The following is a 26,415-nucleotide window of genomic DNA, read 5'->3' on the forward strand; positions in this document are numbered from 1 at the left end:
TCTAGTACTTTCTGTATAAATGGGGTGATAATAAATTAGTTTTTCTTTCTTCAGAAATTAAAGTATCTGTTTTTTTAGAAAAGATGACTGACACCATGAACTGTTGTCCGCTTAAATATTCAACATTTCAAAGAAAAAAAAACAGGATCTGTACTACGGGCATAAGTTCTGACATTAATTTTAACATTACTGTCTTTAAGCTGGTTTTAGATGTGTACCACCAGGTTTTACAATATTGGCCATTGCTTGTGTTGTTTTTTTTAACTGCTCTGCATATATGATCCCACCTATAATTTTTAATGGGAAAAAGACTAGAAATTAAATACATGGATAAAAATAAATGTGATAATTAATCTATTAATGCTATTCACAAAAATAGTGGACATATTGGACAGCCCAAATCCTTATATGCTTTTCCTCTGGATTTCATAATGGCGCTATTTCAAATCAATGCTAATTTATGTAATAAAACCTCTGTTCTCTAACTTGATGACATACAAACACATTTGTACCCATGCCATATTAATTATCATGAAGAGGTGTTAACCTGGAAATGGTATTTTTTGGACTTTAAAAGAAGGACACTGCTTTTGGTAAGACGGATTTTAAATACAGCTGAAAACAGAGCACTGTACTATTTGGGCTCATAAAAAAGCAAAGTTGATATCTAACCTGAACTTCTGGTGAAAATCTTAATAACGGTAGTATGCTGAGAACTTTAAGAAGTTGGTTTGATATCTATAAACATGATTAATGGAGATCTTGTGTTTGGGTTTTGGTTGTTTTTTTTTAAAATGACATTACTGTCCAAACAATGGTTCCCTACCCACAGCGGATTGTGAGGTCCTGTTTCCCTTTGGTCTGTAAGTATTTAAGGAGTACACAATATTGCAATATTCTTCCATATACAGATCAGTTTGACAGGCTAATCCACTTCCCTTGCTCCAGCTGACTTTGTAGCACAGTTGCAAAAGGCCCTTTGGGACTCGGCTGGAGAACTCTCATAACATAAAAGCAAACGGCTTGGTTTTTTTAGCACGAAAGGGAACTCCTGATAGTTTTAAATCAGTCTTGGAGCTGTACAGCTGCTCTCCCCTGTAGATCTGCATTGGACTTGTTGAATCAGCTTGGTTTTGTCGCTACAACAGAGGTCCTGAACTGCGATTTCGATTTATTCTTGCCTCGCTTTGAACTTGGCTGAGGAGAAAAGACCAGATGCGTTTTCATCAGATGAGGTTACGTACAGTGATCTCGTCACCCCGGTGCAGCAACAAACTGCCCACTGCCCTTCGCCTCTGCCCTCGCGCTTACCGCCGCTTGCTGCAAAAAAAGGGAGCACGGAGGTACGACGTTACACGGTGGCACGACGTTACACGGTGGCTCGCTAGCACTTCAGGTGTGCACACGCGTCAACTTCCCAAGAAGCTGGAAATAGTTTAAAGAGTGTAAAAGGGAAAAAAAAACCCCAAACAAACCGAAAGCCACTCTGCTCGGGGGCGCTCGGAGCGAGCTGTGCGCTCCGTCTGCTGGGAAACGCTTTTCCCACCGTAGGCGCTTGTTGACTGGGGGCAGCTCCCCGTCAAAGGCGCTGACCTGTACTGCTGGATTAGGGTCTTGTTTTGTAGGGGGGTGGGGAATTCGGTGCACCTCGAAAGGGGGGAACTTATTTTACACCGCTGTCGCCTACCGGCGATGCCCCGTGGTGGCGCTGCTCGCGAAGAGCGGGCGCTGACGGGCCGGGGATCCGCACCCTCCTCCGAGGAGCGTTAGCGGCGCCAACCCCGGCCTCGAGCGCTGCGCCCGTCTCCTCACGCCTCCCCCGCAGGAGGCGGGTGGAGGGCGCTCCCGGCCGGCGGCGGCAGCAGCCGCCCCCCGCACCGGGCGCAGCCGCTTGCATGCCGGGATTTGTAGTCCTCCCCGGGCGGGCGGCGGTGCCGCCTCTCTCCTTCCGGGAGCAGCGGGCGCCCGTTGGCGGGGGAGGAGGACGTGCGTCACGTGAGGCGTTTGTTGACTTCCTCGAAAGGCGGGGGGCGGGGCTGGCGTCCCCGGAATTTCCCGCGGTGGCGGAGGCCGATACAGCGGCCGGGCCGGCGGGGCGGAGGCGATGGGAGCCCGAGGGGGCCCGAGCGGAGACCGCGACGGCCGGCGCTGCCTCTCCGCCGAGGTGACGGCCCGTTACTGACCCGCCTGGCCCGAGCAAGGCCCGGAGAGGTTGGTCCTGGCGCGGCGGTGGGGCCCCGGGCGGGCGCAGGGGGCCGGCGGGGGCTGCCGGGGGCTCGCCGCCTGTGGGCGGCCCCGGCGCCCCGCGGCCTGCCTCTGGCGAGGGGTCCCTGGGGGTGCTGAGGAGCTCCGTGCCCCGTTGCCCGGTGGAACAGGAGCGGTTCCTCCCCGGGACAGAGGCGGTTCCGGCCGGTGTTTAGTTTCTCTTTTGAAAATACAGCCGTCCTTCGGGAAGGAGCAGGTTGGCAGAGTCTTGTGTCGTGTCCCTGCCTGCTTTTGCTGTACAGGCGAAGTGTCAAGAGGGGCATCCCTGTTGAGGGGCGGTGAGCGTAGTTTAAAGGTGCTGCGAACGAGCTGGGAGTGGGTCTCGGGTAGGCAGTAAAACTAGCCAAAAAGCTGCACCTAATTAGGCTGAAAAACTGGGTGAGTTCTTAGAGCAGCAATTTGTGCATTAGTACCGGGGAATCTGGCAAAGGAAATGAACGAAGTAGGATTATTGGCACGGGATGTGAGAACAGAAACATGACGAAATACTGGAGGAGACTGGAATACGGGTGTTGCAGGCTGCGTTGGTTTGGAAGAAGGGAGTGCAGATGACTGTTGCGATAGCCTTATATGCTAGTGATGCTTTCACCTTTTAAGAAATTACAGCTTTAAATGCTCGTGTTTCACCTGGTAGGGAAATTACTCTGATCTCCTTAAATAAATCTGTCCCCCAGCACCTTACAAGTCAGTGGGTTGGGTTGTAACCTGTTCCAGTGAGTGGTTTTAGGAGCTTTTGCATTTCTCGAGGAATCCTTTAATTCCCCTGCTGTCTTACACTGTGTGTATGCAGTAAAATCAGCATACTGGAAGCCAGCGCTGGAAAAAGCGGAGTGAGGGGAGGATTATTGTCGTAAGTCAAGTCTGCTCGGGGTTCCAAAGGTCGCGAGCTCTTCTGAGACCGCGTTTTCTGAGAAGTGTTATTGTGGACTACGGGAAGCGTTTAATTTCCTGGATATTGGTGTGTGATCAAATGCTGCTGCTAATAATAATACCAGTTATCTGTTGGCATGTGTATCCTGGAATTTTTATCATAGAAACCAAAACAAATTTAAGATTACTACTACGTTTTGCTCTTTGAACAATTGGTATTTTATAAAAGAACTTGCGATAGAAGTAAGTGTTGATCAGATGATTGCACTATGACAAGTAGGCGATTATTACCCCAAATCCTAAGCACAGTTTTTGAGCCAACGACTCAAAGTGTGAAAACTCACTCAAAGAGTGAAGGCAGAAAACACTGGTTAAGTGAACTCTAGATTAGATTATATGAGGATTTTAGCCATCTCCCCCCCAAAAACCCCCACATTTTTTGTAAAACTGCCTTTTTTTTTTTTCCCCCAGCCCTTGTATGCTACAGTTTACAGCTCAGAAAAGCATAAAGTGACAATTGCCAGGATATAAGCTAGGTTATGTTTTACAATGAAAATTAAATAGTAAAAAGTCTTTAAAAGAGCAGAGGGGATGAAGTGACATCTTTGTGCAGCAAAAATGGGTAATAAATTAGAGATAATATTAAGATTGCCTAAATTTCAGCGAATATTCTGATTTGGTTTTCTGTATGTCTGTTTTCTATATGCTAGTTAAAAGGGGGAGAAAGTATGACATTATCAGGTCAAATATATGAACAAACTGTACTTAGTATACTCAGGGTAGAGAAATAGAGTAAGTTCATCTCACAATGTTGGAAAAACTATACATGAACTTGCAAATTCCATAGCATTTGTTCTTATGATATCAATAGAAGCACTGAATTGGGGATTGTGCATTATGACTGGAAAATATTAAATGAGGGATGTCTACTTAGGAAAATGAAAACTACCCTGGAAAAAGTGCAGACCTGTTACTGCATGTGCTATCAATATGTGATTTCTTTAGAATAGATTTTGAAGAAAATAAGTGAAAAGGTAGAAGTAAATGGGATAAAATGCAGCGTGAATTTACCTTTTGAGATATGTTTTCACTCTTTCACAGGTATTTTCTAAACAGAGGAAGTTTAGATAGATAGTCCGTTTTCAATAAAACATTTACAATGGCAACGAGATCCAGTTTGTTAAAATGGCGATGACAGGATTAATACAAGAGTCCGGCTCGTAACTAGCTTGGTAGAAGTCAATGGTGGGTTCTGCTGACGGGGACTTTTAGAGGCTCCATACGTATGTGATTTATCTACAGTCAACCTTGCAATCAGTCTTACGTTTTTGCTGCATGTTGATACTATAATTACATTAATTAACTATTGTTTACATGATTATATAATATTTTTATGTGGAGTTCTTAGTGTATAAAATGGTAGATGCTACTAAAATTTGACAATACATTTGGGGAAAAGAAATGAAGTTTGAGAAGGGAAGTGAAGAGTAAGTAAAGTGAACATTTAAAATCATCCACTTTCAAGCTGCCAGCAGGAACTTATGTTCAAATGACCAGGTTTGCCTGAAATAATGAGATGTAAACCTGAATATAGAATCATAGAACTGTAGAACAGCCCAGGTTTGAAAGGACCTGGAAAGATCATCTGGTGCAACCTTTTTGTGGAAAAGGGAACCTCGACAAGATTATCCAGCACCCTGTCCAGTCGTGGCTTGAAAACCTCCAGATGTTGTTGTAGTGAATTGCAGGATGACTAAGGGCCATCAGTGTGACTCGGTTTAACCTGCCTTTTAATACCTGTGACAGGTGAGGTGTATTTCTAGTTGAATTAAAAGTTAATGCAATTATACAAGGCTTTCATAATACCTTATCACTGAACTTGTGAAGTTATTGAACGGCAATTAATCTGACAGTGGAGTTGAGTGGGAGCAAACTTACAACTGGGAGGCAGGACCTACTGTTTGTTTTACAAAAGAAGATTAAAAAAAACCCAAAACAAGCCCTCCTACCTTTCGTAAATTGTTCTTCTTTATAAACGTTTTGAAATGGGAAGGAATGAACACCAAAAAAGTGTCTATTAAAATAATATTCAGTGTTAGTATGAGAACATATGGGTTTTTCAGTAACCTTGAGTATGCTTCTGTTTGGTGCTAGAAAGGTTTAACAGCCAGAAGCCATCTTGCTCCTACTTGTGTTTCTTTGGCAGTATTGCTTCTAATTAGTTTCAAGATTAAATTTAATAGTTTAATAAACAGGATTATATGATGTTGAGAGTACAATATGTAATTGACTCCAACTTTTGGATTCCCTCCCCCCCCCCCCCCCCTTTCCTCTTCTGATGATAGTTGTCAGGGAAAGTGGTTGTTGTGACAGCATCCGCAGAAAGGCAAATGGAATACATTATGATGAGGATGCATAAGGTTTGCAAATTAGCAATGAAGATACTGGAGTATGACGCTGTTCGGAGAAAGTAAAATTTATCAAGGACTGTTGTCATAAAATGGGCTTTTTAGTACTTTTCTAGTTCTTGTGAGAGTAGATTATTTATTATAAAAAGCTTGAGATTGAAAAAATTGCCTGTTCTACCTAAGGAGATTTTTCTTGGCTCCTCTAGCTTACCCCGATGTTCACAGTAGATGAACTACAGTGATCTGGTTTGTGAGCTTAGAGACAGTAACTTTCCATTTCCTGGAGGCAGCAAAGCAAAAGCGATTTGGAGGTCTGATTTAGCTGATGTGCTGACGTGTTTCTGAAAGAGCACCAAGTATGCTGAGGCTGCACGGCTGCGCCCTTGTATGCACGGGCTCTTGGGGAGTGCTTTGGGGCTGTGGACTTTGTCCATACAGAAGGATAAGCCGTGGCCAAAGCTAGCAGCTACTGAGATGCGTGTATACAGATTTTTTTTCTCTAAAAATGGAGCAAGTATCTGTAAAAAGCAGTGTGTCTCGCTATAGAACAGACTGTTCATGACTGGAATCCAAGAGAACCTAAGATTTCTGAGGGAGAGATGCAAAATGATAGATGCTTAAAGAGACTGGAAGTCTTGCTTGTTTTATCATGTGTCATATACTCCATATACCGTGTGGAGTTTTTGTTTTATTTTTTTAGGTTGTTTTGATTTATTTAGATATATTTAGCAATGCTGCTCTAATTTTTCTCATGTGACTTTTTCCTCATGGTCATCTAATGTATACTGCAGCTAGTGGTGCATATATTATAACTTACTTTTGAGTCATCATGCACCTACCTAATACAGGGTTCATAGCACTTTTTTTTTTTCTTAGGAAATGTCTATCTTATAGTTCTGTCGACTCTGAGATTTGAAACTTTTTGAAGTATGCAATAACAGGAATATTCAGTAAGCACAGGCAACAGACTGATATTTACTAATAGTTAACTGTTAAAATTATTTTGTATCAACTCATACCTGAGATTTGATAAATGCATTTTTTTCTTCTTTTTTTTTCCCTCTTCTGTAAATTTTAAAAAATTTTTGCAGGTTGTTAGAAGTTAACTATTATGAGAGAAAATGGGGAGCTTTTTAGAATAAAATATGTAAAGAGTTTTCCTTTCAGATTGACTGGCAATAGCATCAACAAATCTCTTAGAAATCATAGTGGCTTGTTTATTCTGTGAAGAAAAGGTGCTTTCAGTTTCAAGAGTAGTGCTCCTTTCTGAAAGCAGAAATGTCCTTTAAGAGGTAGAGGGAAATCTCAAAATACCAACAGCTTTTTGTTTCCTGAGCGTGTATGCTATGTCTTTTTGAAGTAATGTAAATATTTTATTATCATATTTCCTTCATGTGATGCTCTAAAATCCTGGATAAATTGGTGTTCAGTGGCATTTAAATTTCAGCTTATTGAAATCTGTTCATTTATTTGAAAGTGATGTCTGTCTGAAGTCTCAGTTTTATTTCCATGTTGTTGGGCATGATGACAATGGTGATTTGAATCATGTTTCTTGCAAACCTGAAACAACTGCACTTTTTTGTGGTCGTCGCAGTGTAATAACAGTGTGTGGATGTTATTAATACTTTATGTTAATAGAGATAATGAAAGATAAAAATAAAGTATATACAATGTGAATATTGTGGTGATTTTCTCTTCTTGACAGGCTGCTGAGCTTCCAGTACAGCAAAGCATGTTTCATGATAATTTTATTTATTTTTAATAATTGAAGCAAAAAGTTTAAAAATAGCACAATTTCTTCTTCATATCCCACTTACTTCGTTTAAGCCTTTGTAAGGTGTGTTGCCACTTTCCCCTCCAAAGTGTTACATCATCAGATTTGTTCTTTAAAGGGATGAGCTGAGAGGAAGGTGTCTTATTTGGGTACCTGTCTCTCAGGAGAAGCAGACTTTTGTAGGCAGTTTGTCCTCACTTAGTTGCAGTAAGATTAGTCAAAAATGGGTATATCAGATCTTTCTGAAAGAGTTATCTTGTGTGTAGAAATTCTAGAAAAATGTGTATTACAAGCCCCTTTGAATTATGTGGATTTATATGCTTGTCTTCTAAATAGCATCCAGTGCTGGATTAGAGAGTAGCATCAGAAAACCAGAGTTGAATAATCCTGTAAAGTAAATGAGATCTTTCAAGTAAAAAAATGTTAGTGTAACTAGTCCTCTTAGGAGGTGCAGGTTAAGTGTGTACCTGAATTTATAAAATAGTATTTGTGTACGCTGAGTCTTATTTGGAAGGTCTTGCTCTTTTGGAAGCTCATAAAGGCAGTAAGCGTTGGTTAGCAAAACAGAGAATAAATATGGTCTCCTCTTCTGGTGTTGTCTCCTGTTTTCCCTTATTGCCATCTCCTGGTGGAACTGATGTGTGCAAGAAATAGGGAATGCACGATGCTCAAGTTCAGGAGCTATAGGAGAGTGTGGGGATAAAGATGTATTTTATGTACAAGGTCACACAATCTGCTGCTTTCTTTAAGAGGTAATGATAAGCTGTGACACTTCTTTAATGACATTTGAGCCTAGTGTTCAGAGAAAAGGAGATGTGTTGCCTTGAGAAGGCAAGCTCTTGGAATTTGATGAGATGAGCGAGAAGACTTGCAGGTAAAGTAAAACGGGGGAGGAAAAGCTAGCGTTTTATGCTCATCTTAGAGGGCAAAATGAGCAATTCCTTCAGTCAGTTAATGCAGTTTGAATGATGCAGTGCTTTTCGTCAAGGTCACCTTGTGCATGGAGTGATATTATTCTTGCAATGAAAAGGAAGCAAACCTTTTTTGCAAGGTTCTTTCTACTTAAGCATGAGGCAGAGCAACAGGCAAAGGAAGCGTAGGCTACCTGTTTTGTTAGAATACATTAAACAGTATGCAAGGCATCTGTTCGCCTCCTGAAGATAACCATTAAAAGGACTTCAGTTTTGGTTTGTAGTTTTCTTGTCTTTTTTCACTGTTGCAAGTCCATTGCTGTCTATTTAGTATAAACGAGCTGTCACAGTTTTTTATCATGTTGTCTAACTGGCTTGGAGCAAATTGAGACAAATGTGATAACAGCACCATTGTTCAGCTGTAGCTGTACTACAGCTCTTCTAAATGCCGCGGTCCATGTAGCTTTTCCATTGCTAGCACGTTGAGAGGAATTTGACCACATAGATAAGCTCCAGGGCAGTTGATCCCTTTACCTCTTAGTATCACTAAACAAATGGAAGTCTGGCTTGAATTGAAATAGCAAATACACAGTAGAGGCAGCGATTGTGGCTGTGGGTTTTTCCCCCATTGACGCCTGTCTTTCCTGTGAAGTTCTGCTGATCAGGTCGGTTTTCTGTTGAAATAACTTTTCCCTACAATACAAACTGTCTTCATTATGCTCATTTCTTTCATTCCGGCATTTCTGTTGGTTCATTAGCTAATCATCAGGAACCTAAGGATTTGTTCAAGAGGAAAAAATAAAAATATGCTTTTGATAGAAGTAGCATTGGTAGTTTGATTAAGGGGAGGGGGAGAAATGTTATCAGGTACTGTATAGCATTTGTTAGTACTGCATATAAAGGCAAGGAATTTTGATCTTCATAACTAAATAAGAATGAGCTGTGTCTTTTGTTGTTTGGTTGGTTTGGGGTTTTTTGGGGGGTTGGTTTGTTTTTGTATCAAACCCCTGAACTTGTTCTTGGTACCTAGTAACAGTAAGGAAAATGCTGTTGGGGCTTTTCCCTTAAGACCTGGAGTTTAAGAAAGTATATGGAGTTTTTTAAAGATGCTGTTTTCTTACTGAATGTTTTGCTGTGTCTAAATGATGTGTGTTATAATGAAAACTCAATCTAATGGTTACTTTGCATTTGTCATTCAGGTGGATTTGCCTAATATTTTAGGGTGATACTTTTCTTACGGTCAGATTATTGTCAGTTTTATCCATGCATGTTGAGGCAGATCGTGTTATTGAGTATGTTTTCATTCTCACCATATTTGCAGTCAAGAATTGCTGTAATTGTTGTTCAGCAGGATGTTTTCTACTGTGACAAAGTTAAACAGGCTGTATGAGTAGCTGTTCTTTAAGACTAACGCAAGCGTACCTTAGGATTCCATTGTAAAGTTTGGGAAACGTGTAAGTATTTGCATTCAAGAATGAAGGAAATTTGGCGCTCATGCTCAGGAACCACAGTAGTTAGTCTGTTTCTTGCAAGTATAATCTCTTTTACTGCTCAGTGCTGACTTGCAAAAACCTCTAATACGATACTCCCTTGGAGTTCAAATATTTGGTACCAGCCAAATTCTAGGGTGGTGTTAAGCCTTAATAAAAATGAATTTGGGGGTTCCTAAATCTGATATGTACTCAAAATATTTTTATCAAGTGGCAGTGAGAGATGCTTCTTTTCGAACCAGCGTATTTTCAATGTAAAATGGGTTTCAAGATTTTTCTGCAAGATTAAGGTATTTCCTGATTATTCAGTCTTGTCACACTTAGACAGAAACACCCTGCAGTATTATTTTGGAAGGTTTTCAGACTTGAGACTCCTGATGAATTTGTCTTTGTGAAAATTTTGCACTCCTATCTGTCTTTTTAACAGCTGTCATGGAGGAGTTGGTAGAGGATGACATCTGTATTTTGAACCATGAAAAAGCAGACAACGCTCATAAGAGAGACGGGGAGATTCCTGTTTCATCTTACAGTGGAGATGAGTCTGTTGCCTCACACTTCGCACTTGTCACTGCATATGAAGATATCAAGAAACGACTAAAGGAGACAGAGAAGGAGAACTCCTTCTTAAAAAAAAGAGTTAGAATTCTAGAAGAGAAGGTAAGAAAAAAGTCAATTTACCACCTTCTGGTAGCAGCTACTTTTTTGCTCCTGGCTGGATGGTGGAGCAGATGGCTAAGTATTTAAAATATGTACTTAAAATACTTTCCAAGATAAAAAGTTTTGGTAAATGTTTTATTTGTTGAAGTGAAACACCGTTTGTTCCTCTGGTAGCCTAGTTGCGTCATACTGGGATTTTTGATTCTTACTGGGCATGTATGTGATGCAATGGAGTAGCGCCCTGCAACAACACTAGCTTTGATTCAGAAAGACGAGTAGTTGCACTGGATCATTACTGTATTTCATCTGCCTCTTTATGGTGTTTATTAACTTGGGCACGTGTGACTTAGTACTGTTGAATAGTGAGGTGCCAAGTCTATAAACTGTCAGAATCCAGGAACTGTCTATCAAAAGAATCTCTTGGGCTCAGCGTACTGAAATGATAAGGAAAAATTGGTTGTTAAGAATGTCTGGCTAGGTCTAGCTAGTAGCAGTCTCAAACGTGAAATACAAAGTTACAATGCTTAGCATTAGAGGTGTTGGCTGGCTATTTTTTGATGCAGTAATTCTAAAACGTAAAGAAATCTAGGAGTTTGTTTTATATGCAGTTTCTCATGGCCTTAGTCTAGTGAAGTTCATTAAAGCTAAAAATTGACCATGATGCAGGCTTTTCTCCTCGAGTAAAGAACGCTGCTGTTGAGTGTATAGCATCGTTCAGTAGTGTGTTTGTAGTGCAGAAGGTCTTGACTTTGATAGATTGCTTTCTTATTAATATAAGACAGAAAGATAGATCCTAGAGTTAGAGCCGAGGCATTTATTAGGACTTAGTCCTAAATATGCGCTGCTGACTCTTAAAAGTTTACAAAGTATGTATTATTTTGTGGCATTGGAATGAAGAGGTTGAGCCACACTCGGTACAGTTTTGAAACGCTTATTCCGGAATTCTTGGTGACTAGTTTGACAGAATTGAGTTTCTGCCAAAAGGCAAAACTTTCTGAGCACTTTCTTTATATGAGATCCTGGGGTAGGTAGGGGGTTGGGGGGGATAGGAATAGAGCTCTAGACTTGTCTACTCTCTGAACCATGCTGCGTGTAACATCTTTTACGTGGTTACTCAAAACCGCAACAAACAGGACTTGATGGCCCTGACAGTCTCTTTTAGTCTTGTGTCTCTCAGTTTGGCCTGCTTCAGCTTAATTGTCTTGAAGATGATATGTAGTTTTCCGCAGAGAAAACTTCTGGTGTAGTATGTGAATACCATAAAAATGTTTCTATGAGAGAGGGGCATTGAGAAGGCCTAGGGTGTTAAGTAACAGAACTTTCAGTCTTTGTTAATGGCTAGTATACTTATATGATAAAAAATACATGGGGTGTTACCCCTTTCGAGTTTTAAACTTCAAAGTGTATGGAAACTTCCAGATAGGTTGGTAAGGCTTATGTTCTTTCTGAATGGCTTTATTTGGGGAGGGAGGCAGAATGCAAAGGACAAAACTTAACATGAGTATTACACTTACTTTGCGGGTCAGTACAAAAAACAAGGGGCAGAAGCTTCCTGTTTTTATGGCTTGCTTCCTGAATGTTCTTTTGAGCAAACACCTAAAAGAGGAGGTATTTAAGGTAGATACGTTCTGTCACCTCTTTTCTTTTTTTTTTTTTTTTTTTTTTGCGTGGCTCTTAATTTTTAAGAAAATACATATAAATCTGTCACAAATATCTACATTAGGTACGCTGAATGTGTTTAAATACCTCAACAATTTAAATCAAGTGTGCAGGATAAACAGAATGAAAAGTATAATGCAATACTTAGTCAAAATAAGAACCTTCTATACGGACAGATGTAATTTGATGTAAGACTTCTCTTCTTGCTGTCATGTAAAAAATACTGAATATATTTTAACTCTGCTCCCCTCTTTCTGACAATCTAGTTGGTAGTGTTTATTCCCCCTTGCTTGTCTCTTGACTTAGCAGGCAATGAGAGAGTGATGACCTGGAAGTTAATAGTTATTTGTAAAATAATTCTGCTTTGGCTTTTCTCACATAAATACACTGAAAAAAATCTTTGTATAAATTATGAGTCATTAAAAAAATTATGTTCATTTTCCTCTTAATTTTCTGTATGTTGTGTCTTTTATATGCTTAAAACTCTTTTTCCAAAAAGTGGTTTCTACTTCTTCAGAGCCTGGAAAAATATGATTAAGGGCTTGTCAGTGTGAGTAATCATGACTTGTGGATCGTTTTTAAATACTCATAGCAGTAAAACAGCAAGCATTAAGTATGGTTAGAGATTGCAGAATTTGTAGATGCCCTTTGTTGCATTTTTGTAAAACATTTTGGTCCATATCAATGTATTTGATTAATTTATTTTCTAAGCTACAACGAAAATAAAAAATTGTGTTAGTTTAATGTTGCAGACTGTACTATTGCACTTTTTAAATTTTGCAGTTCTCAGTATAACATATGAAACTTCTTATTTCTCATGTTTGTTAACCTTTTAGCTGCTTGGCTCCCGACTGGAAGAGGAATGCAGTTCAGTTGGACGTGAACAAGTAAATAAGGCATACCAAGCCTATCGAGAGGCCTGCATTGACAGAGATAATCTGAAAAGCAAACTGGATAAAATGGTATGCCTTTTTAAGTAATGACTTAAATGCATTTTATATAAGTACTGCATAGTTAGTAAATGTTTACTGTAGAATTAATTTTATTTGCTGAAGATATGTGGTGTTTGTTTTATCACTCCTTTAGGTTTTTAAAGTACATGACGATACTTTATGTAGGAATAACAATTTTGAGTATCTCGATTTTATTACTGGGCTAGGCTAATGCTAAAAAAATCAAAGCAGTAGTTTTCTTGTTTTGTTTTGGCTTGTTTTTTAAAAAAAAAAGTTGAATTGTCAGATATGATAGAAGAGTTTCACAAATGGCTTCCTCCCGCTCCCCCCTCCTGAAAATAGATGAAAGAAAGTGCGGAATCCTTGAAAAGCTTGAATGAACAGTTGCAGTCTAAAGAAGTAGAGCTGTTGCAACTAAGAACTGAAGTGGAAACTCAACAAGGTATGCATTTGGTTACTTCATCTTAATGTATGTTGACTAGTCTTAGTGGTTATGTTATGATCTCAGGGCATGAAGATGTTTAACCCTATACAGTGGCTAGGTAAGAGAGGAGCATGCTGCAGTGAGATACCTTGAGCTTGTGTATGTGTTCTTTCTTGTAAATGGTGACAGGCATGTTTTATTATCATAGATGAGGAGCTCCATGGTAAAGATCTGAGGCTGTCATGTTCTTCCACTGTAGGTTATTTAATAATTGGAGAAATGCACAACCTGACAGTTTAATAGGCTAGTCTTGCACATCTCTGGACCCCACCATCTTTTCCTCACAGTGGGGCAGGGGCATACTTGTTCAAGTATCAAACACTCTCCAGTCAATACCACTTTCTCTGGTACCTGCAGATGATCTGGTATATCGCTTTGTTTCACTCTTGGGACATGACAGGTACAAGAGGATGCTGTATAGCAATAGCTACAGTCAACAACAGCTATTTAAAGGGCTGGGAGGTAAGGAAAGGTAGAAAGATGCTGGTTGTGGAGAGCCCGGTGGAAAGAGGGAAGAGAAACAGTGTACCCTGGCAATTCAAAAAGCCCAAATCCAGCTTCTGTTACTGCCATGGTAGAGAGTGCTGTGTAGATGACAGGTATGTAAAATAAAACACTATGGAATTAAAAAATAATCTTTATTGATGTACTGTTATAAGAAGAGAGAAGAAGAAAATCCCATCTATGTAAAGTTAGAGATATGGACTGGACTTCATATTCTGTACAAATGCAGTCATTTGAAGGGTGCTTGTAAGTATTGCTGTGCTTGAATTGGATTACTTTCCAAGAGGACCTCAAGCATGTAATTCACTACTTCAATTGCACAAGTTTTTAAACCTAGAAGAACAAACCACATGTAGTAGTAGTATCATTGTTGAGGACATTATGGTTTAAGGAGGTAAGAAGTGCAGAGTTCATAAAGAGCTCTGCAAACTTCAAGCCTTATTTAGTAATCAATTTTACTTATAAGTGGGCTCTGAGTACCTCGTTTAAGAAAAATCAGTGTAGCTTAAGCTTGTTTAAATTGTTAAATCTGGAAGTGAGTGTACCATGCAGTTGAAGACTTGGGGGTTTTCTTCCTGTCATGTTCGTTCGTTCGTTCTTTTCTTGCTGTCTAACTAGCCTCCTACTGCTGATCTGATGCTAGGATCATCTTAGGTTGCTTCTTGATAGACACCATGTGAATTTGTTCTGTCTAATAAGACGACTTGTGTAACTTCTAGACTTTACCCTTTTGTTTTTATTGTATCTTTTGTAGTTCTGTTTGGAACTTCTTGATATTAAACTTGGGAAAAACTTAGGGTAAATTATGTAACGATATAAATCTGAGGAAGGAAAAGCCTCGTGTTTTCAAAGTGTGTGAGAAGTATGCAAGTTGGTGTATACATCATGCGTGTTTGCCATTAACAGATTTTTGTATTTTTGGTGCCTTTTTATGCTGTTCCTTCCTTTTCCTTCACGTAAAATCTCCAGTGCGTTCTTGGAAAGTAGGGCTCCGTACTTTAACCTCAGAAAATAGACTACTTCTCTGCCAACAACTTTACCAGTGTTATTACTTCTCTGTTGTCATAAACAGCAGTTTCTTCAGAATGTACAGGATCATTTTTTGTAGGGCATGGGCTGGTTAAAGTGAAACCTTACACATTGAGTTACATTTCTTGAGCCGAAACTGAAATCTGATTGTCTTGCTTGTCTTCTTACAGTGATGAAAAATCTGAATTGTACTCAGTCGAGCTGGGAAATAGAGAAGCTGAGCAGTGACCTGAAAGTGTATAGTCTGGAACAGGATCTAGAAAAGCTCAAGCAAGAGTGCAACAATCTCAGAAAGGAGTTGCAAAAATCCAAGCAGAAGGTACCCTTATTTTTAAGGACTATTTGTATTAACAGATTTTTCTGTGTTATAGCATTATTTTAAATCCCTTGTTCAAGCAAAATCAAGGGTAAACAAAGATATATAAAGTACATAATTGAGTGAAAGATTAACATCCTAGTAAAATTAACCTTAAATATTCTTGTAGTCTGGCTTGTTTCTTGGGAATCGTACACTTACGTAGGTGAGATTTCTCAGCTGTTGCCCATATAACAACAGAAAATAAAGCTTTACAATTTCTTATAAGTAGCCGATCAGATCAAAGTGTTCCATGCTGGTATTTGTCTTGGGCTGGACTTAGGAAGTTTGGGAAAGACCTGGTTTGTTTGAGGTTTCTTGTTTTTCTTTTAAAACAATAGAATGCTTATGTTAAAACATACCATGAACTTTGCTGAAGGAGCTCCAGCACAGCAGGGTAGTCGTGTGAAGCTTGTCAGGCAAGTGGATTTTTTTAACAAGGTTTCCAGAATCTTGCTATACCTCTTAGTGCCCTTCCCTGACATATCTGGGGCAAGTGTCTGTTGTGGGAGACTCATTGTGTAACGTAGATGTGCTTAGGATCTCAAAACGGAAATTAAGCTATCTTAAGAGTAATAAGATGCATTAAAGTTTAAAAAAAAAAATGTCTAGTGCATGCGTGCTGCTTTACATGATAAAAGCTGCAGTGGCAGTTGCTAGGACTCTGCAGTCACATGGAAGTTACACAATAAATTTAAAAGATTTAAATGTGATTTATTTTGAAGAGGCAGACGATTTTAGGTTCCTTATGGTCATTATTGATTATGATTATGTAATCTTGAGTCACATAATATTTGAGTGAGCCGATATTCAGGGTATGTAAGACTCCACCTGTCCTGGGCATTCGGGGACCAGACTAGAGCTAGCCTGAAGTCAAGTCCTTCTCCCCTGCTGGCCTGAAAGCATATATATAGGTGGGGTGCTGGGCTCTCAGCACTGAATGTGTCTCTACAGATCTGCTGTTCTCACGCCACGCTCCTAGCTTACGTAGGACAGGCGTACGTGGATCGCCTTGTCTCAGGTTTAGTCTGTGTTTTTTCCACTAGGTGGGGATAAAGCACGTAACCTGGAAGGCCTGTGAGGTGTTGGTTAACTTCTGTTACTGTTGGTTGTTGGGTTTTGCTTGTATCTGGAATTCTCCCAGGCGTTTTCAATAACTTGTCAATTCCGAAGGCACACTGTAACTCGTATGCAGTTCTAGTGTCTTCGGGTAGCTCTATAGCACAGAGTAACAGCTATATAAATAATGGAAGATTGCAGATCGTATTGTGAGAATGAATGTTGCTAGAAAGAACAGACTAAAATAGCAGTTGTAAGGAATACTAGACATGACACTTTAAATAATGCTTATGTCAGCAACTTTTGTTGCAAAGAACAAATATAAGCAACAGCTTTTTTTCCTTTTTTTTTAGTATCATTTCTTTTTGATCCTGGTAACTGCTTAATATAGGAAATAAAAAGATACAAGTTTTCAAATGTGGGGTAATATAGTGTAACTGTTTGGTTTGGTTTGGGGTTTTTTTTCCTGTGAAATTGAGTCTCTGATGGGTGGTGGTGGGAAGGTCTTCAGGAGGGGATAAATTGTCAGGTGAAATACAGGGAAATGTGATGAATGGGCAATGACAAGTCAGCATTGTTTCAAACCCAGCTGGTATTTTCGTTATTACTGTTTTTAATTACATTAGTGAGAATTTTCAGATGTTCTCTATCTTAGGCAAGTATACTTTCTATTTTTTTTCTATTTTTAGATATTCAGGTTTTGCATTGTAGTTGATGCAGTGTTTATATTGTATTGGCAAGTTGCTTGAAATGTATATAGGCCATCATGAAGCCACAGTAACAGGTCTCAAATTCATAACAGCTTTGGCTAGAGGGAATGCTAGTAGGAAGGGAGCATGAAGAGAAGAGAGATGAATGGGAACTCGTCTCAGGTGAGGGTCTAATGGAAACAGGACTAACGGAGTGAGCCCAATGTTTCATTTGTTTAAACTCTCCTGTTAACTTCAGTGAGGCTGCTTGTATGCACGATTTAAAGCAGTCTTTCAGACTCAAGTGATAAATTATGTTCTATCATAAAATTAACTTGTGGAAGTAACTGAAACAGTTTAATTTAAAGGTCTTTCTATACTGGGGCAGGGAAAGAACAAGAGAAGACGGATTACTTTTTTTGTTTTTTTTAATAGAAGTCAAAAGCCTTTCTCAATTTTTGCTTTTCAAAGAATCACAAATTCCGAGAGCTCAGCTGTTTTAAAAAAATAAGAAAGAGAAAGGAGAGATAATGTGGTAGCAGCTGAGCAGTGCTTTCATTTAAGTAGGTAATTTAAGCATTTTTAAGTAAAAATTCTTAATAGAAGTCTTTACATCCATTTTGAAAACCACTGCAGCCAACGCAAATGAAGACTGCTTTACTTCTGAATTTTAATTTTAGCAAACTTGTAGTTTCACTGCAGTATTTTCAGATAGAAGATCTGAAATCATACGTTCATTCCTTCTCTATCTTCCCCTCGCTCTGTTATGCAGGACCAGGCTCAAGATGAAAATCCATTAACTGGAGACCTCCTTCAAAGGCAAGACATCCAGAGGTATAAAAATCAAGTGGCTTTCATGTCTTATTTTTAGTTTCCTGAGGGACAGTTATTTGGACAAGTAAATATTCTTGCAGCCTGTTCAAATGTGTTATTTCAATCCTCATCTAATTTCAAGTCTAGGTATACTGATTTAGCAAGATCATTGTAATTTTTTTTTCTTTATGTTGGTAGTCCAGGATGATGATGATAAGAAAACATTTAGATCTTCAGATTATTGTAATGAAAAGGAAAGTTAAATTATCTTATATTTAAAAAACAGCTTTTTAATCATTACTTGACTTGAGGAGGCGGTAGGTAAATTTCCAAGTCTCATCCCAGCTATAGAATATCTTCATTCTGCATATGGGGAGGTTTCTGCGTTTGCATAGGTGATGGCTTCAAATCTCCTGCTTAGTGTTGAACATACATTCTTACTTAGCGTAGTGCAATAATATTTCTACTAGAAGACATTTTAAAGGTGGGGTTTTTTTTTAATATTGAGGAGCCATCGTGTGACGTATTCAAAAAGAAATATCAATCTTCCAGAAAAACGCTAACACATCAGAAAGCATTTGTTCCCATTTTGCAGCCGTTCAAATAATAATTGTGCTTATGAACTAAACTCCTATTTTATCCTGTCTCGAGTATGTGTGCTGTATTAGAAAGTATATATATCCTTTAATTCTCTACGCAAAAGAACAATTCATGAATGGATGAAACTTCCCAAATGTTCTGTCTGGCAGAAATGAAATACTAACTGCATCTCTTACACCCAGTTATGCCTGTTCGTGTACTTACACAATTTTCCACAAGAGGGAAGAGTGGTCCTTCATAATGACAGATTGTTTAGCGTAATACCTTGTTGCTTACTTGGGTATTGAAGAGATGGCAAAGGAAATCAGTCACTGAAAGAGAACAGCACAGATATTTGTTTTCATATGTTCTCTGGTGTTGTGATGGTAATGTTTTACACACTATACACGCATTACACTTTCACCTTTCACCTTGACTGAAACAGCTAGCTAACACTTTTTCTTGTGGTTTCTGCTGGAGTTTCATAGTCAGTCTTACACGCCTGAAAAAAGGTGTTATTTCAAGGTAAAGCGGTTCTCTCTTTGATCTTCCAGAGCAGATTTATTCCACAAAGTGACGTTCAGGTGGCAACCGTCTGAATTAGTGTATATACAGTATAGCGTTTATTGTAATATGACATAAATAATGAATGTGTAATGTGTACTGAATATGTAAGCCCATCCAAAGGTCTGTGGAAAAATTGAAAAACCTCCTGTGTGAACCATTTGTAGCAAGCAGTCCTGCTGTTTATGGGAGATGGAGGCATTTGCAGTTAGTTACCTTTTTGGAAAGTAATTACTTCACATTTGTCAGCAGCTTGCAAATCTGACTTTCCATTCTTGTTCTGCAAATCTACTTTGCTGTCGATTTAGATAGGCTATCATATTCAAGGTTTATGTTATATGTTAGAAGGCAGTATAGGGTAAACTTCCAAGCATGTGGAATCCTTGGTCTTCAATTGCAAATTCACTGAAAATTAGGCTTTGCAATGGGATTCTAGGTCAGTATCCACAAAAGCAATTAAAATGTAATGTGTGATTTAAGTGGAATTCTGGTACCTGCATCCCTTTGCAAGACGCTTTTAAAAGCGCTAAATGCATGTTACAAAATTTATCTAAGCACTTTCCTTCTGGTTGGTGGCAGCCAGGGAGCTGTTCTTCTATTTACCACTTCTATATTAAATATTGGACAGTTCTGTTTTGATATAACTAAAGTTTGTTTGACCTTATTTTCGAGACCAAAACACATGAATAAATGAAGTATGGTTGCCACATTAACTTTAATTTTAAAATTGTCATGTCTTAAAATTTCAAAGAGCCAAATGGATTCTGCAGTAAGAAGGCCACAGGTTCAGCTGAACTTCTTGAAATATCAGTTCTGAAAATGTTAACTTTTTATTTATCAGAATTGCTGATAGCTAATACATTACCTATTAAAATATCAGCTTCCTCTGTTCTTTTACAGAGCTTTTGAATCTGAATTTTTGTATTCCAGGGAAATATTTCTGTGCATAGAAGAAGGTTTAACTTTTGTTTTAAGGGATCTCTTTTGGCGTTAACTTGCAGAACAGAATAATAGCTGTTTCTCACAGTGCTTTTGAACACATTCATGTCTGATAAATTTCACACAGGAGTGATCCTAGGTTGCTATTTCAGAGGGACAGAAATCTCTGTATATGCATGTTTGAAAATACAGTTGTTCTACAGCTTAATAGTTGTAAGTCATCTCAACAATAGTTTCAGGTACTGAACTGTTTCGAAACAAACATCTTTGAGGTGAATATAGTGAGGAAGAAAGAATTATTCTGAAAACTCCCATCCGTGATACTTGTCCTCAATAAATGTGTTTTGGTAGAATGTTAAGCATTAAAAAAAACATTAAATCATTGATTTCATGTTTAAGTTGAAGTAACTGCATCCTTATGTATTTGAACACTGAGTTAATTATTAATCAACATAAACGTGGTGTTCTGCAAGCCGTTGCTCGAAATTTTACCAAGAAACGTACGGCGATGCTGACTTTTCTGATTTATTTTTTTTCCCCTTGATTTTTTTACTAGCTAATAACCTGAAACTTCAATGTTGGAACAGTGCTGCTGTTGCTAAATATGTTTCCCGCAATATGCTATCTTATCAGAGAATGAATTGGGTTACTATTTTTTACACTGTCTGATAAGGCAGTGTATTAACATAAATTAGATGACTTGAATATGAAACAGTATGTTTTATGTTTTTAGTTCGGTCTGTGTGGGCGTGCTCAGTTTGGATCTCAGGTATCCAGTCTGAATTCATTGTAGCAAAGTGAATGGTGTAAAGACCCAAATACTGGTTTTTTGACTGACATTATGATCAATTAACATTACTAGGATCATAAGATGTCTGCATGGTCATTTCTCAGAAGCCGTTCAAAGCTAATATTCTACCTTGTTTGCAGTCTAGTGTCCATTTAATATATATTTTTTAAAAAGTATTCCTTTGAGATTCCTAATTTTATGGGAAGACAGCTAGTTTCAAATAATGAAATTGGAGAATATGCTTCATATTTCTTTCCATTCGGGGAACTTGAAATTATTGGTATCCTCTAGTATGTTAATATATAGTATGTTTTATTTGACTCTTGCATATTACAATATGTAATACACAAAGGTCCATCAGTTTAAGACAATTATCAGTACTGCTCAATTCATTTTGAATTATGGTACTCTAGCAAAATTTGAAGTGTATGTCAGGCAAAAACAATTTATTAACAGTTAATGTTCGATAAGCATGTTAATAGGCATGAGGGTGCTTTAGAGGTAGCAATTATTTAACTTTTAAAAACATTTTGTTTTGAAAGTGTGCAACAAGCATATTGGGAACTGAAGAGAGAAATGTCTAATTTGCGTCTAGTGACTGACGTGCAAGCTGAGGTTCTACGAAAACTGAAAACAAACCCAACGGCGACCAAGAAAGGCAAGTCAGTGTTTGCAGTAACAGACCTTACAAACACAAACCATTGATTCAAGCTGTACCATTTTAGAAAGAAACTAGCTATCATATCTTATCAGAATCTCATCAATTGAAGTTGATAAGCTAGACTACATTATGGTTCCAGCCTACCCATTTTCTGCTTTTGCTTCTGTCTCATAGTGGTCAACTTCACACATAAAGGTGTTGCTGATGTGTTTTTTCTTCAGTACTGTATTCTGTTCCCCTTGTGGCTTTTTTCTCAGTCAAGTGTTGCTTATGTGCACAAGGCTGAGGTGTTAAGTTTACTTGTATTTGACCTTTTACCACAACTACTTCATATTAGGGGGGAAAAAAAATCTTTTTGCAAACGCGGTCTTATTTTCCCAGTATAGTATATATAAAGTATTAATTTGGCAACATTTTAAAATCAGACTTTAATGGACTGAAATTCCCTTATGGTTGCATATTTCTTTATGTTGGCATTCAGAAAAGTTGTCTTTCTAGCAAAATGCTACGCAAGGTGACATTTTCTGAATGTCAAATACTGAGGCTGTGAAACTGCCTTATTTCTGCTGCTACACTGCAAATAATTAAGGGGAAAACAATTTCCACAGAAAGTACGTATAATTTCTGTGAGCAGTTCATCAGGTGGTTCTTCTATTTCATATGTATGTTTCTCTCAAGCCAAATGCTTTACGAGAGAGCATTCTTACTTTGGTGGGGCCAGACTATCAGTCTGACCATTTATCGCAGTGTTTATTTCCTTTGTTTTCTGCTCGCTTCAGTTGTGGTATTTACTGTGTTCAGAATACAGAAGATGCTGGTGAAAGACGGTGAACTTGGTTACAATATATTGGTGACAGTCTCTGATGTCCCCGTCCATTACAAGACCAAGACAATTTGTTTCTAAACAGCTTGGATTGGCTTGGTGAGATTAACGGTAGGATTCACCTCCAGGTCAATCGCTGCCTTTGTCTGTGGCCAGCAGTGATTAATGATCTCTCTGGTACTTGGCTGAGAAATTATCCATGCGTTTTGTAGACTCGGTCATATTGTTACCAGGTGAGTCCGGGTTCCTGCAATTCTAAGACACAGTTGTCAAATAACTTCAGGAGACAAACTGGGAACTGAATGAGGTTTTTAATCCTTAAGTCTGTCAAGGTCTGATGCGATCACATTGTATCTTTGTGTCCTTATTTTTAATTTGGAGTTATCTGTCTTGCCACTACACACGTACTGATTTTTCTCTTCTCCTGCTTGGTGAACAGTCCGATTGTCTGCAGTTGCTAATGCAGTTGTCCATCCACAGCTTTAAAAGGCAGTATGGATTAACTGGGAAACAATGCATTTTCGCTTTTTGCTCTGTAGGCTTTTTTCAGTAATTTTTTCAGAAGTAAGAATGGACGGGTTTGGCAGAAATTAAAACTTCTTTTTTTTTTTTTTACCTTGTCAGCCACACTTACAAACGCAATGCAGATACATCTCTGCTTATATTTATAGAAGAATCTTGGCTTATGCAAAATATGGGTAGAATGACTTAAAACTTCTACTTCCTATACCTGCAGCACTAGCTATTATAGCAGCAACTAGTTTGTATATGGTACGAGAGGTGCCTAACGTCTACAGAACACAATGTATTCATTGCTGCGTGGGTCATGCTAACAGTATGAGTTAACACACGGATTCTCCTTAGCTGTCATTTATGTATGGAGGCATTTTCAAAAAACGTGTGTCCACTTACGGGGTGGGCTGGTTTGTTTTGGTTTGTTTTTTTTACATTTTCAATCCATTTTCAGTATATTCTATTTTTCTTGAACTTCTAAAGGTCTGGAGACCTCAAATTGCTTTTGACGCCTGTCAGCATGAAGAGGCCAAATCCAGTTCCTTAGCATCTTTCAGGCACGATGCCGGTGCTTTTGGCTGACGTTTGCAAACTGGGTACCACCTCTTAGTTCTTAGTGACAAATGGAAGTTGTATTCTTTGACCAAGATACTGGCTCCTCTTTCTGTCAGTGAAGAACTAAAGTTACAAATCACAGTTAGTATTCAAGATTCATAGCTATTCTATAAAACTACTTGTAGAGACACGAGTTTCTTTAACTGCAAGAATCATGACATGTTTATGTAAATTATCGGCCATCTGTTCAGATGTGCGTTGAAGGTGCAGCTCTTCCGTTTCAGGTAGATGCTGTTCTGTTTCAAAATCCTCCCCTTCCTAGCACGGTTTAAAACTCCTGGAATTTCAGATGGCTGTCTGTCGCTTTACTTTCAGAAGTCGGACAGTAGTGAGGCATAGAGCACCCGTGAACACCATGCATTTCCCTCTTACTGCTTCATGGACAGTGAGAATTCACAGAATCATAGAATCGTTAAGGTTGGAAAAGACCCTTAAGATCATCAAGTCCAACCATTAACCTGTCACTGCCAAGTCCACCACTAAACCGTGTCCTCGAGCACCACGTCTACCCTTCTTTTAAATACCTCCAGGGATGGAGACTCAACCACTTCCCTGGGCAGCCTGTTCCAATGCCTGACTGCCCTTTTGGTGAAGAAGTTTTTCCTAATATCCAACCTAAACTTCCCTAGACTTCAGGTTCTTGGCAGCCCAAGAACACAACTTGTTAAAAGAATCGGTAGAGCGGGAAGAAGCACGCTATGTGTAAGCAGTGTTCTGAATCTGGTTGATTTCTCCAAGTGTATGAAAATCCTCTGTTTCAGCATTCATTCCAGTCTTGTCAAAAAGGTCATCAGTTTGTTTGTGTTCAAGTGGGAACAGGAATGTTTCCTTGGTGTTGGGTCTATTTTAGACATTGCGATTTCCGGATCTCTGGTTCATCTTGCAAAATCAGTCTGCGGAGGTTAGTATGTTCAGTTTGTAACTTTTAAGTAGTTACTGAAGTAAAATACGGTCTGAAAATGCGTAGCTTGAAAACACTGGGTTTAACACAGCAGCTATACTGTAGTACATTTGGAGTATGAGAAATATGCATTAGATAATGTCATTTTAAAATCTTTTTTATCTTCTTTCTTCAGCTGCCTCTGCCGCACCAGTACAATGTGTTGACTTGAACATTTCAAAGCGGAATTTTACATCTGGGGTAGCCTATAAAAAACTCTCCCAAAACAATAACGTACTCTGCAATGCTGTGTCTCCCCCTCTGCCGAGAGATGTAAAAATCCCACCTGAAAGGGTGACTCTACAAGCATGGACAGATGAGAGACCCATTCCAGTCGATGGCAAAACGTTTCAGGAACACCATTCGTACGGGAAGAGCTCTCTGGAAGATAATTCCTGGGTATTCCCAAGTCCTCCAAAGCCTAATGAGAATGTGTTTTGGGAAATGAAAAATAAAACCACCTTGTTAAACTGTCCAGCAGACTACCTGGATCAGTGTAATCAAAACTGTCTGCACAAGAGTTAAAACAATTTTTAGAATGAACTGAGGCTTTTTTAGAATGGTTCTGAAATAGGCACCTTAACGCTTGAGAGGGAAAACAAATTGCCTGAACTGTTCTTTCTGTATTTTTAATTCTAGTTCCGAAACAGAAAGCCTGGTCTTCCTCTGCTGTAAATCAGGAGCAAGTTCCTTCAAGTTAAAGCTGTGCAGGTATAATGTAAATAACAAAGAAATCTAGCGTGGGGCCTAGACAGTCTTGTACTGCAAATGGCATACATTTGCAAAAGACTACACTGAAAAGTGAGTTCTTGGAATAAAACTAAGAAACCCAGTCTGTATTTGTTTGCTATTTATATGTTATCAAGAAAATACTTGGTATCCTGTGTTAAAACTTGTACCAGCTCTGAGCTTACTTTTGACAGTGTGTTTTTGGTTTTTTTTTTCAGAGTAAGACATAAAATGAAAAATCGGATTATCTCTGCCTTCCTCCTTTCAATTAACTTTCTGATTCCTCTGGTTTCAAAATGCTTTTTTATGTAATTTTTAACTAAGAAAGGTGAGATTTTCTTGTCAAAATCTTGATTTATATTAGATAGTGGCAAGAGAAAAATCACTCCTAGGCTACCCTGTTGAGATTGCACCATTTTGGGCCTTATTGTGAATGATAAAGGATCATAAGTAATGCTGCTGAACACTGAATCCTGGATGTTCAGCTCGTTTCCCTCAGCTGCCGCTGCAGGACAGAGACCTACGTCTGCGCACAGCGCTGCCTGCCACAGAACCATCCCCTTCGCGGTGCAGCGATCCTCGTCGTGCCTCCTTTGCACAGCACCAGAACCGTGACTTTGTATTTGTGTGGTGGTGAAGGCTACTAACTTTTCTTTTATTAAAGAAACAAAGCCTTAATTTAATCAGACTATGTGTTGTAGCATTGTTGATATACATAAGTATTGTTGTGGTATCTTTAGTATGCCACTAAGAACTAGAGTTATTTGAATTGCAGCTGCCTGCTTTATCCATTATGGGTGTCTAAGTACTATTTTTTTTTTTCTCTTAAGGCCAAGAACTGTTTTTAGACAAATACAATTTATGCCTTTTTTTTTTTTTTTTTTTTTTTTTTTTAAAAAAAACTGCTCTGCTTCATGTCTGGCTTAATACAACCGGGTTAAGTGAAATGCCTTTGACTGCTCGATGCGTTGAAGAAAAATGCTTTGTATTTTAGAATCACGATATCTAACTTGTAATGGGTGGGAAGACACTTAATACTAAATATGTTACTTACACATGAGTGGGCGGGTGGGTGAAGTATTCAACTTCACAGGTCCAACTTAAGATCAGCGTAATAAAAATCAATTTCTCAGCTTTTTAGCAGCAAATGATCTTAAAATTGCTTGCAAATCCATGAGGAAGCGATGACTGTAGCACAGTGATGGGCTGTAAAAGTGCTACCAAGGTGCTCCATGACCTGTGTGGTTCCAGATACTTCCTCCCCTGTGGAGGATGTACTTCCTATGATGCCTGTTGTCTTCTCCTCTTTCAGGCTCTCTATCAGAGGTGAAAAAATGCCTTC

At 38.8% G+C, this 26,415-nt stretch overlaps 2 protein-coding genes and 1 long non-coding RNA gene across 4 annotated transcripts in view; 1 reads left to right on the forward strand and 2 right to left on the reverse strand.

The window, feature by feature from the left end:
- Positions 1 to 409: 409 nt before the first annotated feature.
- On the reverse strand, positions 410 to 1,857 carry LOC148057600 (uncharacterized). Its single transcript, XR_015700981.1, has 3 exons — positions 1,688 to 1,857; positions 1,312 to 1,425; positions 410 to 1,197 (listed from the first exon to the last, which is right to left on the reverse strand). It is a non-coding gene; the product is annotated as an uncharacterized LOC148057600 (long non-coding RNA).
- A 160-nt stretch (positions 1,858 to 2,017) lies between these two features.
- AZI2 (5-azacytidine induced 2) lies at positions 2,018 to 25,962 on the forward strand. 2 transcript variants are annotated; one of them, XR_015707656.1, is made up of 9 exons: positions 2,018 to 2,211; positions 10,146 to 10,375; positions 12,871 to 12,996; positions 13,330 to 13,429; positions 15,175 to 15,323; positions 17,880 to 17,941; positions 21,335 to 21,450; positions 24,481 to 25,055; positions 25,292 to 25,962. XR_015707656.1 is itself a non-coding variant. In XM_087770883.1 (8 exons), exons 2-8 carry the CDS (start codon positions 10,151 to 10,153, stop codon positions 24,867 to 24,869), a joined length of 1,167 nt encoding a protein of 388 aa, XP_087627009.1. In that variant the 5' UTR covers positions 2,018 to 2,211; positions 10,146 to 10,150; the 3' UTR covers positions 24,870 to 25,962. The 2 variants fall into 2 exon arrangements, 1 of the variants encoding a protein (XP_087627009.1); XM_087770883.1 differs by having other exon boundaries at positions 24,481 to 25,962.
- The window catches only part of CMC1 (C-X9-C motif containing 1), a 60,683-nt gene continuing 52,207 nt past the window's right edge, over positions 17,940 to 26,415 (reverse strand). The window contains exons 5-6 of the mRNA XM_087770898.1: positions 18,725 to 18,831; positions 17,940 to 17,982 (exon numbers count right to left, since the gene is read on the reverse strand). The gene's annotated coding sequence lies outside the window, so the exon portion shown is untranslated. The remainder of the gene's footprint in view (positions 17,983 to 18,724; positions 18,832 to 26,415) is intronic.

Source organism: Nipponia nippon, unplaced genomic scaffold, assembly GCF_047370975.1.
Source record: "Nipponia nippon isolate SJK-2023a ecotype South Korea unplaced genomic scaffold, ASM4737097v1 scaffold_1, whole genome shotgun sequence".
Taxonomy (NCBI): domain Eukaryota; kingdom Metazoa; phylum Chordata; class Aves; order Pelecaniformes; family Threskiornithidae; genus Nipponia; species Nipponia nippon.

Coding starts and splice junctions, on each gene's coding strand:
- AZI2 (XM_087770883.1), top strand. CDS start 10,151: ATGGAGGAGTTGGTAGAGGATGACATCTGTATTTTGAACCATGAAAAA. Junction 17,942..21,334: donor CAAAGGCAAGACATCCAGAG/GTATAAAAATCA, acceptor TTGTTTTGAAAG/TGTGCAACAAGCATATTGGG. Junction 21,451..24,480: donor CCCAACGGCGACCAAGAAAG/GCAAGTCAGTGT, acceptor TTCTTTCTTCAG/CTGCCTCTGCCGCACCAGTA.